General features: G+C 41.3%; 1 protein-coding gene across 1 annotated transcript in view; it reads right to left on the bottom strand.

Moving 5' to 3' along the window:
* foxo6b (forkhead box O6 b) overlaps positions 1-11,470 on the bottom strand; it is a 47,869-nt gene extending 36,399 nt beyond the window's left edge. Inside the window, exon 1 of the mRNA XM_075450100.1 lies at positions 10,558-11,470. Within this exon, the coding sequence (XP_075306215.1) occupies positions 10,558-11,058 (501 nt within the window). The 5' untranslated portion in view covers positions 11,059-11,470. The remainder of the gene's footprint in view (positions 1-10,557) is intronic.
* Between the last annotated feature and the right edge of the window lie 2,532 nt (positions 11,471-14,002).

The following is a 14,002-nucleotide window of genomic DNA, read 5'->3' as shown; positions in this document are numbered from 1 at the left end:
GCATATACATATTTCTTTAAAGAGGCCAGGCAAAAAAATACATTTCTCTGCACACTGTACCATGTATACTTGTGTATGTAACAAATAAAACTCTTGAATCTTGAATTTTGTTTATGAGATGTTTATATCAATGATTTGCTTAGTGTTGTCCGGGAAGCAAGTTCTCCCTTAGGCCTTTCTTTTTTTAATTGGTTTATCACTAAACTGCCAATTCTTCTAACCTGAATAAACACCCAGATCATTGTCCTTATCATGTGATGGTGACCCATAGCACTGAAAATAGAACTTGATTTAGCCAGTAAAACAACTCCTCCCTCTTATTTACACATACTTTGTGGCTACATCACATCACTCCCTCCATTTTCACCTGTCACAGAGGGCACTGTCATATTTCAACTTGCTTTGTATTGACAGTCCACTAAATACCTGCAACATTAGTTACATGTCTTACATCCTCAGCTGTCTCTGCTGTATTTATCAACAAGTTATTAATGAAAGATAGCTGCTGACCATCAATTTGTTTGCCATGGCACACGTTAAGCTTAGGTCTTCATCACCACCAGCAAGTCCAAATTAATTGGCATTCATTCTTACCAACATGTAACAGCAAGTGCAGCAAGTTCCCTTACATAACGTCTTTGTAGGGTATTTCTTTAATAATGCAACTTAAAAGAGAATCCTCCACTATTCCAAGTTGTTTACTGGATGAAGAGCATACTGGACTTTTTTCACAAAGAAAGAAAACCCTAACCCTGCCAAAGTTGGAGTCTTCCACACCTCAGTGGGTTTTAGTACCATGGATTTATTATCTCTTCACTCAGACTAAGTCTTAGTTTAATGTCAGTGATCCCTGAACAGTCAGTTCAGGGAGTTACACATCTACATTCTTTCATTAACTTTCTTCTGCTATAAGTGTCAAAAGAAGTCAATTTTACGGTGACTGATTTTTAAGATTGACGTCTGGTTTTGTCACCTGTACATAGTCTCTGAACGGTAATTTTTACTGTGAAATAGCAGTGATCTAAGATGTCCAGCATGGTGCTGAGCGCTTCCTTCTCCAACAGCATGAAACACAGGGCTGCTGTCCTCTGACTGATTACCTCATGAAGATCTGATTAAAAATGTAAGTGACTTATATAGGAGCACACGGCTGGCCTCAGAGTCTATACTCTCTGAGAGGCAGAAACGCTGTGTGGGACTTATCTATTCATCTCCAAATGTCTGTTCATGCAATCCAGACCTAATTCTCTCTGAGGGGACCTGCTGTGAGGAGGTGAGGTCTGGATGAGAACCAATAGAGATCTGTGTGTATGTGTGTGTGCATGTAGGTGTGTGGTAGTCATTTACAGCTGCAGACAGAAGAGGGAGTGACTTTGAGAGTGTCTGAGAGGCACATCCTGCCTGCAATTAAGGTGGAATCAGAGAGAGATCTGCGCTGCCTTGATAATGAGCCTCAACTGAATTATTAACTAGAGCTGTACCCCCCGGATGTGGACTCACATCAGGCCCGGCTACACAACAAGAGAAGATACACACATATGCACACTGAGTCTTCAGATCTATACAAACCTCCATTGAACCCATTCTAACATGTGCAGATACTCAAAAACTAATCCCATTTGCACTCGGAATAAGGGATTACTTGAAGTGGTCCTTATAAGGTATCATAAGGCTTAGAAGCCTAAAATAAACACACTATGAGTGCATAATGATTTATTAAAATTGGGGCATAGTATAATGAGTACAATATGCTAAAAGTTGAGGGGTGAATACTTTATGAGGAAACTCTGTCATTAATCACATTAAAATTTAGTGCAATTTCAGATGATTACATTTGAACATTTTCTCAGTGATTCCAGTGGGATTCTGTTCGGTTTGATGCTGCCCTGACCTGACAGACAGGGAATGGGAGGATGACTGACTGCACTGTGTGGCTCAGTCTTAAACAATGTTAGATTATGCACAACTGCTATACAGGGCACTTGAATTTTGGAAACAATTATAATATATATATGTATTAAATATTGGCGGCCTGTCCAGGGTGTACACTGCCTCTCGCCCGATGACTGCTGGGATAGGCCCCAGCGCCCCCGCGACCCGAAAGACGGACTCAGCGATTTTCTCTAACCTCTACAAATGTTTCACACTATCACTATAACAGAATGCAAGTTTTAGAGGCCATCAATTGTGTCCATCAAACACTGCTGACTATTTCAAATGAAAACAAGGATTTTTTGGAGAGTTTTTCTACCGTCTGCATACGCCACTGGTTGCCAATCATTTTTGTCTGGTATGATTCTGTGGTTTACTGTCTTACAAGTAGTTTCACTGCGAACAATACTATAATGTTAAACAAATTTTGGATGCATATTGTTATTGCTTAAGATAGTCTGCCCAGTCTCACCAGTAAATGCGTCCAAATGTCCAAGCTTCAAGAAACTGTAATCCAAAAGAATGAAAAGGATTGGCATTTCCAAGAGTAGAAATTTATAAGATGGTGAAGTTGGCCAAAAGACATGGGAGAATGATTCCCACTTGCACTAGTTAAAGAAGAAGAAGAGGTCTATGATGGCTGGCTTCAAACATTAACAAGCCTTTTCAAATACAAAGCAAAGGCATGGGGAAAGAAATCCCATATTACGCCATTCCAAGTGGGTATGGTCAGAGGTGCATAAAATGATGAGGAAAACTCATTACAGGCAGGCTTATTCCCTCAAATGGAATAAGTCTTATGTCCAGATAGGGAAACACTGACTTTGTTGGGACAATTGGGGGCTTGGATTGAGTGTTATTTATGTATTAAAAGTTATTTGTATAAAAGTAAAACATTTAAGACGCCCCAAGAGCTGGTCGATCAGTTTAACCTGGAAGGAACAAGAGAAATCTGAGAATACTTAAAGGGGATAGAGAATCAAAATCATCTTTTTCACGTTTTTGGTGTTAGTTCTGAGTCTCCCCGCTGTGGGGAGTACACACAAAGTGCCAGCAAGTGTCAGAACCTCTGTTTCAAGTACTCCCCTTTTTTGAATATCCCCCAGAAAAAGTGCCAATCCGTTTTTGTGAAAAAGTGATGTCACTTTTTCAGCAATCGCCCCCACCCACACCCAAATTCACAGCCACCCCGTTTCAGACACGCCCCTTCGGCGAGAAACAGGAACTGGTGTGCCTTCCAAGGCTGTGAAAGCGGACTACGATCGTTACATATTCTTCCCCCGGAAAGCAATGTTCGCGATCAATGGCTTTTATTTATTTTTAACAGCATCCCCAGTACATACAACCGCCGACTTTTCCTTTGCTCTGCGCATTTCACGGAGTACAGTTTCACAAACCTTGCATGATTCCGAGCAGGCTTCAGTCGGAATTTTGCTCAGAGGACTATGGGGCGAGCAGGTCGGATCACAGCTGACCCTTCTCACGCTGCACATGGACTATTTGCACCACTCCCCTTGGGCAGGAGGCTTCGGTCCATTCGAACCAGAACCTCCCGTCACAAAAACATTTTTTCCCCCTTGCAGTTGGACTTATGAACACTTCATAATCACCTCATAACCTGCCCCAATCACTTTACCATCATTAAAATTGCACTAATGAAGCTGCACTGTTGTTGTTCTGTATATTGGATACTGTGAATTGTTGTACACACCTTGTACATTTTATATTCATATATTTTTATTCTTTATTTTTTATTATTATATCCTATGTTACATGTTTGCACCTTACGCCGCAGCAAATTCCTAGTTAGTGAACACTGTTCACTAACAATGGCAATAAAACGAATTCTGATTCTGATGAGCTTTCTTTTCAGTCAGTGTATTACTCTATAGCTCTGTTTTCAGTGAGAGCAAGGGCAGCCAATCAAGCAACAGCAACCGAATAGCGCCAACACCAACCTGCATTTCATAATGAGGTTGCCAGATAAGCTCTGAAACGACGCCAATAAGGGCAAACAACGCATTCTAAACCCAGCATAGTAACATAGCTGTTTCAGAGAGCCTTTTAGGGAGGTTCTGAGCCATTACAGACCCAACCAATTTTTTTGGGGCTACATATCACATCACAGAACAAGGATTAATGCCCCATTCAACCCTTCTCTATCACCTTTAATAAAATAAATTGAAAAAAATGAAACAGAAGATGATGAAATACAACCATATTTCTAAATACAAAAAAAAAAAGGTTTGTGATGTAAACTAGAGTTGACATGACTGGATGAAAATAAACTAAAGCATTTGGAACCCCTGGTTTTTTCCTTTAAGACCATTTTATCCCTGCGACAGCATTATATGCTGATCAGTTCCTGAGTCAGTCTAAGAGGACAGAAGACTGGGCGTTTTCTGATAGGCACTTTGCTCATCATTTGAGCCATACACCAGAATATTTTGAATCCCTGAGGTCTGGTAGACAACACGGAGAGAATGCGAGCTTGGCCGACATTTTACGACATACCACCAGGCACAATTCCCAAGATCCGCCTGCTTCACTGACTGTTCTGTGTCTGGACTCGGTTTTCTCTCTGGAATTTCCGTCTGTGGAGTGTTTCTCAACATTTTATTCCCTCTGATTTATTCCAACCGATTGAAGTGTGAGGGCTGAGGGTGAGAAAAATTCTGTGCTATTCCAACCACTACGACTAATTTTTTTGCAGTGAACACCCGCCTCCACTGTTGGTGCATCCCTTGTTTATGTCCCAGCCCCTCTCTGGATTGAGGTGGTATCTGTTAAGATGATTTTAGGAGTTTGACTTCAACTGACAAGACAACTGATCCTATTCAGATCAACATTTGTCTGTCCCTGTATGGCCTGCTTTCTATTCAAGCTCTCAGTGACTCTTCCAAACTGTTTTCCCTCCATTCCCATGGTTTTACTAAAGTCTCCGATTCAACTACCAACCTCCTTTGCCTTCCAACTTCCTCTCCTAATTCTATGTCCCTGTTAACCCAGTGCCAAGCCCGCCAACGCAAGAAATGTCTCTGCTTCTTCTGCCCCTTTGTGATCATAACAATAACTATGTAACGGTGCAGAGGTTCTTTCTGTTGAGCACACGCCAGGCTGGCTGGCACGGGGAAACCCTCTAAGCTTGTTCCACCATCTCCAACCAATTCCCCTCCGTCTGGGCAAGCTGTGGAGCATCACAGGTTTTCAGGCTCCTATCAGTGTGCTCAGCAGCAGGGGCCGCAAACACCGCTCACACACTCCCTCTATCTTTTCTCTCTCCTCCTCTCTCTTCCTTACTCTCCCACTCAATTCTGAATCCAATTCAAAAAAAGCTTTTGTTGGCAGGTTAAATAATACCTACTTCTTTTTCTCCCCTTCACTGTCTCTCTGTTCTGTGCTCCCTAGTTACCTTCTCTGTCTCTGGCATGTGGAATCTTAGCAGAACAAGGTGATGACCATTAGCGTGGGCGAGGACACTTTACATTTAGTACACTATGATGCGTTGCAGGCAGATTAGCAGCACATTAGAGCTAAATATACACTTTTGCTTCTAGTAATTAGAGATGTAAATTATGGTAGACTTAAAGCTAATGTGGCTATTGTTAAAGCTGTTACAAATCTTATTTTTCATGCAATCAAACCTGCATTTCTCAGAATATGTCAAATGTGTGGGTGCAGTACGTAAACAGTAGATCATCTTCTCTTTATCTTAATATACACAGTCAGTAGCCACTTTATTAGGTAGACTTGAACAAACGAATACATGATAAATTATGTTGCTCTATTGGACTGCTTTAGGCAGAATTAAAATGGAAGCAATGCATAAACCCTTGATGGTGGGCAGGCCTGATATTTGGAGTTGTAGCGACAGTCACTCACAAGATCAGATGTGCAATCAGTCAGACGATTATACTGACTGGCACTCGTACTGCTGTTTGCAAGACTAGGGCTATTCCATCACAAGCCACGCTTGCGAAGCTAAGGAACGGACCAAGAATTCAATTCGACAACGTATGATGTCACCCCACTGGATGTGAATGAGAAGGGAGACAGTTGATGCCTGAAATGGGTAAGAATGAATCCAGCCCTAATGGTTTTCATGTATTTCACTATTCACCAGAATGTAACCTCCACCTGTCATTAAGACCTGAGTGAATAACATACTGAAACAAACTGAATTGACATATTTCTTAACAAAGACATCAAAGACTGCATATTATGATCTTTGTAAAGTGGAATTTATTTCAGATATTGGAATGCAACAGATTCCAGTTTCTGCAATGTGGTAAAGCTCAGATTTGATATACATCGATGTGGTACTTATTGTTAACAATGCTTGGATCCTAACCTAGTCTATGAATAAACCCAATGAACCTGACATTGATAGAAAACTTGAGACCCAAACTTGAAGCTCCTCAAGACTCCCATTTAGAAACTTTTACATACAAAATGTGACGCTCTTAGACTCAGAGGCAGAGATGGAGAAAAAAAGACTCTTTATCTTCATAAATTAACTTCAAAATAACTCAAGCAAATGCAGAGACCCTTTTCTCAACATATATTTTGGCTTTTTTCAGCAGGAAAAGCCCATGGGTGATTCACATAGATGGTTTGTGATTTGCCATTTTGAAGCCCATAGCTCAGCCTTGAGCTATTGCCATCTTTAAGGCGTTAATTGTCTTTAAGGCCTAACAACTATTGAATTCAACTAGAATTTTAAACATGACAACCGGTGCATTCACATGACATCACCTAGCTGCCAAACATATGACTCCCCTAAAAAGAAGTTGACACACAAATACGAAGGAATCTATGCTGCTGATTCAACCAAAGTAAGAAACACTGTAAAACCAGACATGAACTACATACTGAATGGCTGCATTTCTTAATTCATCAGTGATGTTGATGTGCATTGCTGTTTCTTTTCTGCGTATGTCAATACATCAGTCTGATTACAACAGTCAGACACCCACAGAGTGCCTTCAACATGCTGCTTGGTAAAACCTTCAGGTATAGTCAGAGAGCTCCTACCTGATACCTCCTGAATCTGTGTACAGTACAGCCTGCAGACAGGCCACGGCTCAGCACATCTATTCCCACGCAGAGCCACTTGTGAAATGAACATAAGAGCGTGTGTGTGTGTGTGTGTGTGTGTGTGTGTGTGTGTGTGTAAGAGAGGGAGAGAGAATCAGAGAGACAGAGCCCCCCATCACCACCACCAGCTACACTGTGGCCACCTACAAAAGTGAACTCTTTATATGACCAAACAAAGCCTCCCACCTCCATTACAACAACAAACATGGCCAAAACACTTGACCACAATTACTGAACAACATTTCAGAGAAATCCATACATAGTCAACATGACAACTCTGCTGACACACACTTCACCTACACTGTGTGTGTGTGTATAATAAGTATTTGTGACCACATTTGAAAACTTTAATAAACTCTAGGCAAGAGGTGTGTTAATGCCTGCGAGGAATCCAATCTGTCACCCATCCCTCAGCACTTGACATCTTAACAGTGGCTGACTCCTCAGCAGTGTGTGCGAAGTGCATATCTATGTATATAGTGTGTGAATGTAGTATTAAGGAGCAGGAGAAACCACTGGCCCAGATGAAAAGAAAGACATCAACTGCTGGACTGAGCCCCACTTCTCAGACTGCATTACACAACAGGTCTTAAAGACTGCTTTTAATAGCAAGAGTCTGACTGCATCTTATTTCCCTCCCACTCAGCCTATCCATCCATCCTCATACAACCCAACCCCACCCCAACCTCCATCAATTCTTTTAGTCAAATCAGAAACATACAAGGCTGTGTGGGGGAGTATACATATGATAAACAAATGTGCGTGCATGCAGTTCTTTACCTCCGTGTTGCAAATCTCATAAAGACTTCTTGTTGTTTTTGTTGCTGTTATTGTTATTGAGGGGAGTTGTTTTTCGCCTTACTGGGACTGGGAGCCGCCCTCCACCAATCAGCTTCCTCGCCAGAGCGGCCAATCAAAACCTCAATGCAAAGCTGTAAAGCAGGCATACAGCTGGGCATCCATGGTCAAGGCAAACAAGTCCCTCCGAATTAAAACCTTGCCTTAAATCCAATTCTTTGCAATTTTAGAGTGATTAATCTGCAACTCAGTGCTGTTTAACTGGAGGCTGGTATAAGGCTGAAGCTTTGAGAAAAGGTTGTGTTTGAGGGGGATAAAAAAAGAAGATAGATGGTGGCCCTTAAAATAAAAATAAAAAGGCTGGGAGAACAGGACAACATGACAGGAGAAGCAGGGAGAGGATTTCAGTTCAACTCAGTGTCACACTCAGATGGTGTAAAACGCCTGTTAATCCCACCACAACTTTTGTTTCTTTTTCCTCTGTAGTTTTACACAAGCTCTACTGGCTGTCCCAGAAAAGCAACAACTAAGTAAAAAAGGGCTATCTCAAAAATATATATTTTTTAAAATATAGGGCTGTATGCTGATTTTCAAAAATATTACTCACTTGACACTACTCAAATAGTGAAAACAACAGCATCATACTGTATTTACTGCAGCTTTTTAGTTATGATGTAGCCCAGTCTCACCAGAAAACATGTAATATATATGTTATCCGTCAATTTGTCAAAAAGGTAGCAGTGCTTAAATGGTGTCTACTTATATAAAACTATCATAACCGTGTCTAGGTACAACAAAGCTCCCTTCAATGTGTCCATTCAATGTTAACACAAATACTAAATTTTACAGAATTTTATGAAAGTAGAAACTTGTAAGCCATAACGATGTCGATTGGTGGAACAGATTAATCATGCATTTTGTAACATAGGCCTAACTATGTAAGTTAATTCTACTAATAAATGTGTAATTACTATCTAACGCCTCACGCCTCGATGGAGCAAATGCAGAAGAAAAGTAAGGTATTATGAGTGAGACAGATGTTTAAAATACTATATAATAACTATTGAAAAAGACTCAAACCAGAGATTTCTTAAATGAATGTGTCACATGTATCTGTGGATTAGAACAGTCCATCATTCTTCCTTATAATCGTAAGTGAGCAATAGAAAGTGGACAACATCATGCAGGAATACAAATGGAGACGATGAGCACTGGCATCCTGACAAATCAAACCTTAAGTTGGATCTGTGGGAAGCAGAGTGTTGAAAATGTGGTCATTTTTTTTATATTTTGCTGTTAAAATGCAACGCTTTGAGCTGCATACTTACAGTATATTTCCCATATTTAAATCTGCTTAAATGATGATAGAAGAACTGAGCAAACTGGGCTGTGAACTTTAGAACAAGAAATAAAATATGAAACAAGGATACACTTGTATTGCGGATCCAATTTTTAAATCCAAGTTTAGGAAGGAAAAAATCTGGATATTTCAGCTTCTGTAGTTGTAATTTAGACTTTTGGGGGGGGGGTTCTCTTTCCCTCTCTATATTTTAAGGGAGTAAAATACTCATAGTTTGACCTAATATATGTTTTTTTTTTTTTTTTCAAACTCATGCTGTCCCAAATGAAGCCTGCTATCAAACTGATTAAATGGAACTTGTTGAGGCTGCTTCCCAGTTCTTCATTTACAATCTGTCAGTTTTAAGAACTCAAATGACCTGTAGTGTTGACCCCTGAAGCCCTTGTGAAATACCCACAAAGCATGAAAGTGCAGAAAACACAAGAGGAGACCATGCATAGTGATATTTGATTGCAAATATTTAAATGTCCTTTCCTTGCACATAAACTTTGAGCTCATTTTAACAGGGGAATTTAATGGGACACTTTGTGACCATCTTATTCAACTTGCTTTGATGTGCACAAACCTTCCCAATTATCCAGAGGCTTAACTTCTTTCTAAAAACAGAAAGAACGGTATGAGGGGGAGCCAGAGTGTGGGGCTTGAAAACAAAAGACTACTTTTGCCAAAACAGAATGTGTGGTCAATTTAAGTAGATTAAAGCTGCCAATCTATCAGATTAACCTCATAATAATTTTAATGTAGGGGATGATCTGTAACTACATCTGTTTACTGTGACACCCGATGTCATCATCTTTTGTTATTGTGCTTTTAAGCCCTTCGCCTTGTGCCATGCTTTCGCACAGGCTGTGCGTAATTTGGCGTGCGCGAAACGGATAGCAGAGTTGGGCGGGGGGATGGGGGTGGGCTAAAAACGGTTAATCCCGAGTAACCAACAGCGGCATGGGTGAAATTTACAGTCGAAAATCGGGCCGGAGGCAAACTCTGTCCCCCGCGTGACCAGATATGGCAGAGACACAGGCTATAAGCACACAGAGCCGGCGTCAGTGCGTCACAGCGCATTTCCAAAAGAAATTAAATGAAAGAAGATGATGAGTTTGGCTCCAAAAGGCTTCTGCTGTATGCACAGGGTGCATTCCCTAAATACGATGAACCCAGTGAACCTTAATCCAGGCGAGCTCACCGCCCCTTTCCACACAATGTGGAGTGACACGGAGACACGCCACTGACACAAACTGACGGGTCAATTATGTGGCTTTGAAATATGCAAAAAAAAAAAAAAAGAAGAGTTACGTTGTAGACAGAGACTGAAGGTAAAAATAGTGTAGCCTTCAGCGTGTGGAGAGAAAAAAATCGTTCATGTATCCTACCTTCCATCCGGCTGAACTGTTGCTGTCGCCTTTATCCTTAAAATAAGGAACAAAGCGAACCATCCAGTCATATATCTGCGACAGGGTGAGCCTCTTCTCCGGGGCGCTCTCAATGGCACGGGTGATGAGGTCTGCATATGACAGGTTTCCCCACGCGTTCCGCCTTGACGACTTGGCTTTGCGCAGCTGGCCGGCCACGTCGAGCGCAGCCCCGGACACGCAGGCAGGAGCTGCCACGACCGGGGCCGGGGCGCCGGCGGGGTGCTTGATCTCAGCCGGTGCGCCGCCTTTCCTCTCGGCCCGGCACGCAGGCACGTTGTACTGCTCCACTTTGACAGACGCCAGGGCCAGACCTCCTCGGCTCGCCTCTTCTCCCCCGTGGAAATCTTCCCCGCATGGCAGCGGCCAGGTGCACGACCGCGACCGACCGTGAGGTTCAAATTCCGAATCGATATCAACCTGATGCGCTTCCACGCCGCTGTTCTTCATCATCATCAGCATGTTGATCTCCCGCTGAATGGATGTCAAAGCCGGGCAAGGTCACTTTAACACAAAGCCTGTCAATTTTGACGTCTGTCCGTGAGTTAAAATGCCCAAAGTAGTACCTTATACAAAGAAAACAAGAACGGGAGTGTGTTGTTTGACACACAGAGATACTCAATCAGTGTGAAAAAGCCGGTAGCGGTGTGGGGTATTATCATTCCCCTCAGTGCAACAATGTGGCATCACATCAGGACAGATAATATTCGATGCATCAACAACAATATGAGTCTCTCTTCCATGTTAATTACACCAAACCAGCTGCGTGGCTGCATGCGGGTGCAGGTGATGGTCAAACATCCATTGTGAAAGCCAGGCACACTTGGAGAACGTCTCTGCCCTCCGTCCGGCTGCAGCAACAGTTGATCCTTGTGACAGATGAGCACCGGCGCAGGTTTAATAGAAAGCTTATCAAACTCTTCTGAAATTAATTAACTTAAGTGTTTTTCTTTTCTTTTTTTCCCTCCACGCTCTGGCCCCAGCTTCTACAGACTGGCTGGCTTCAGCTGAAACTCACCGAGGGCAATTACTCCCTTAGAAATAGAACGAGGCTCTCATGAATCATTTATATGAAGCCGTGAATTTCCAGACGAGAGAGAAAAAAAAGATCCTCGTGCATTTGATTTGGAGCATCCTCCGTCTCCTCTCACACACCACACTCGTGGATGTTTCTACCTTTTGTCTTTAGCTCTACACGCACATGTCACACGGTTAACGTCTCTCTGCCTTTACAGCTCCAACAAGTCTGCATCTCTCTGAGGGCTTCATGCCACTTAACTGCAGCCTGGAATAAAGTGGAATAAGTGCTGCTTCCATATAATTGGACGCCGCCTGGATAAAGTCACTCCCTCCAGAACAGGTTTCCAGAGGGGGAGGAGGAAGCGTGTTTGTGTGCATGTTTGCGTGTGTGTGGCAGAGCTGATATTCTCAACACTATTTCCAAAGGCAGTCATTTACATACTGCAGACGAATTCAATCACAGACTTACACTTTATCATCCTGTTTTCCCCTCCTCCCACAGGTGACAATCTCTTTGAGTTTTTAATTCAGTTTTTGCTAATTAAAGATAAATATTAACTTAATTTTCCAGCTCTGTGTTTGTTTTTAATATTCTAATTAGCAAGAGACTGCATCCAACCAGTTCACACAAGCCACTTCAAAGAAACTTGTCACTTTTAAAGTTTTATTGTTTGAAATTTAGAGTGCTGTAGTTTTTGTTTTCGAAGGAGGTCGAAGGACAAAAAATCTGCTGCTTTCTAATTCAAAATAATTATATTTTTAGATAATTTAACAAATAGGATTAAAAAAAAAAAGTTCTATGATTTTTTTAACAATGTCTTTTTTTCTTTGCAGTGGCCATCAGGTCTCGTTTGATCAAATACCATAATGGTGTATTATAATAATCTGATATTAATTTTCATGGGGATTTCTATTCAGTTTTATATCATGTCTTTCTATGTTTTAAGGGCATCTTCAATGATCACCGTCATTTTCTGATTTGTGTGTTCTCACTTCTGTTTTTTTAGTCTGGACACATGTAGGCAAGAGTAATCAGAGAACCTCCTGTGTTATAGTTCAATGAACTCTTAGGAAATGTATTATCAATTACATCAAGCAATAGGCTTAGCAGCAAAAGAGATGTCATCACTTTGTTCCTGCTGAGATTCCTCAAAAGATTATGTATCCTGTTCAGAGCTTTCCTCTTCCAGGTCTGCTGTCTGACTTTCCCCCCTCTGCCCTGACAGCCTCATGTCTGATTCTGCTGCTTCATTTCTCAGTAAAATCCTTCCTGCCTCAATGTGTCCTTAAAATTGGGACGTTACAAGACCTTCTGTCCTCTGCAAAGGATATTGAATGAAAATTGTGGTTCTCTGAAAAGGTTAAAAACATTCTGCACTGCTGAAATCATATTAAATTAAAGTTAAGACTCATCTTGAAGAAACACAATGATTATCATCAAAAGAAGCATAGCTTCTGTAAAAAGAACTGATCACTGACCTCACTTGTTGCCATAAAATGTGGAAAATGCAATGCCTGCCAGATTGTATAAATGGTGGTTGACGAAGGTCTAAAATTCATGTCCCCCACATGGGATAAAAATGAATTGCCAGGTCTCCGGAGGACATGTACACATGAGAGGCAGGTCATACCCCGGACAGGTCGTCACAGGACATCTTTCCAATTTAGGTCAACACACTCTAGTACAGCACATAATGAAATTGTAAAATGGCAATTTCTAAAATTTTGATTTCAGCTAAGGAAAACTGTTTCAAAGCGCTGAACAATAAGGAATGCAGGAGTGTACCACTTACAGGCCAAAAAATGTCAAGTTTAAACAGACTAAATGAAAAGACATAGACTGCAGGAATTAGTCTGTAAAACACTGGCAATGTAAATTTTTATTGACAAAAGTGTACATGGTGGAGGATTCTGCAAAATCCAGTTTCCTGTCTTTGTTCTGCTTGCAAATCCTTGCGTGGCTATTTTGGTACAGGGCAAGTTGTCCAGAGGTTAATTTAGGGTTGGAAAGTTACAGAAGGTGGTTCTAGCCACTCACAGTACAAACTGAATGGACATTTTTAAGATTAAAATTAAGATCAGATTTATTGGTCAGTGGACAACCCACTCTAACCACTGATCTGCCACTGGCCATGACCCACTCAATTACTAACAAAAAAAAAGAATCAAACCAAAATACTTTTGGATTACATCAGAATCAACAACTGTAAACATAGCAACTGATACTAAAAATAAGCCCTTTTTCCATCAGATTCTGTAGCGAATTAAAAGTTATATCGCATTACTTTGTTGCGATATAAGATGCGTTCGGTTGGTTTTCCATCAAACAGGACGATTCTAGCGAAATAAAATGACATCACCGGAACGTGCTGATGCGCATTATTCT

This window comes from Odontesthes bonariensis, chromosome 18 (genome assembly GCF_027942865.1).
Source record: "Odontesthes bonariensis isolate fOdoBon6 chromosome 18, fOdoBon6.hap1, whole genome shotgun sequence".
Lineage (NCBI taxonomy): Eukaryota > Metazoa > Chordata > Actinopteri > Atheriniformes > Atherinopsidae > Odontesthes > Odontesthes bonariensis.
This window is presented reverse-complemented; position numbering and strand designations above follow the sequence as displayed.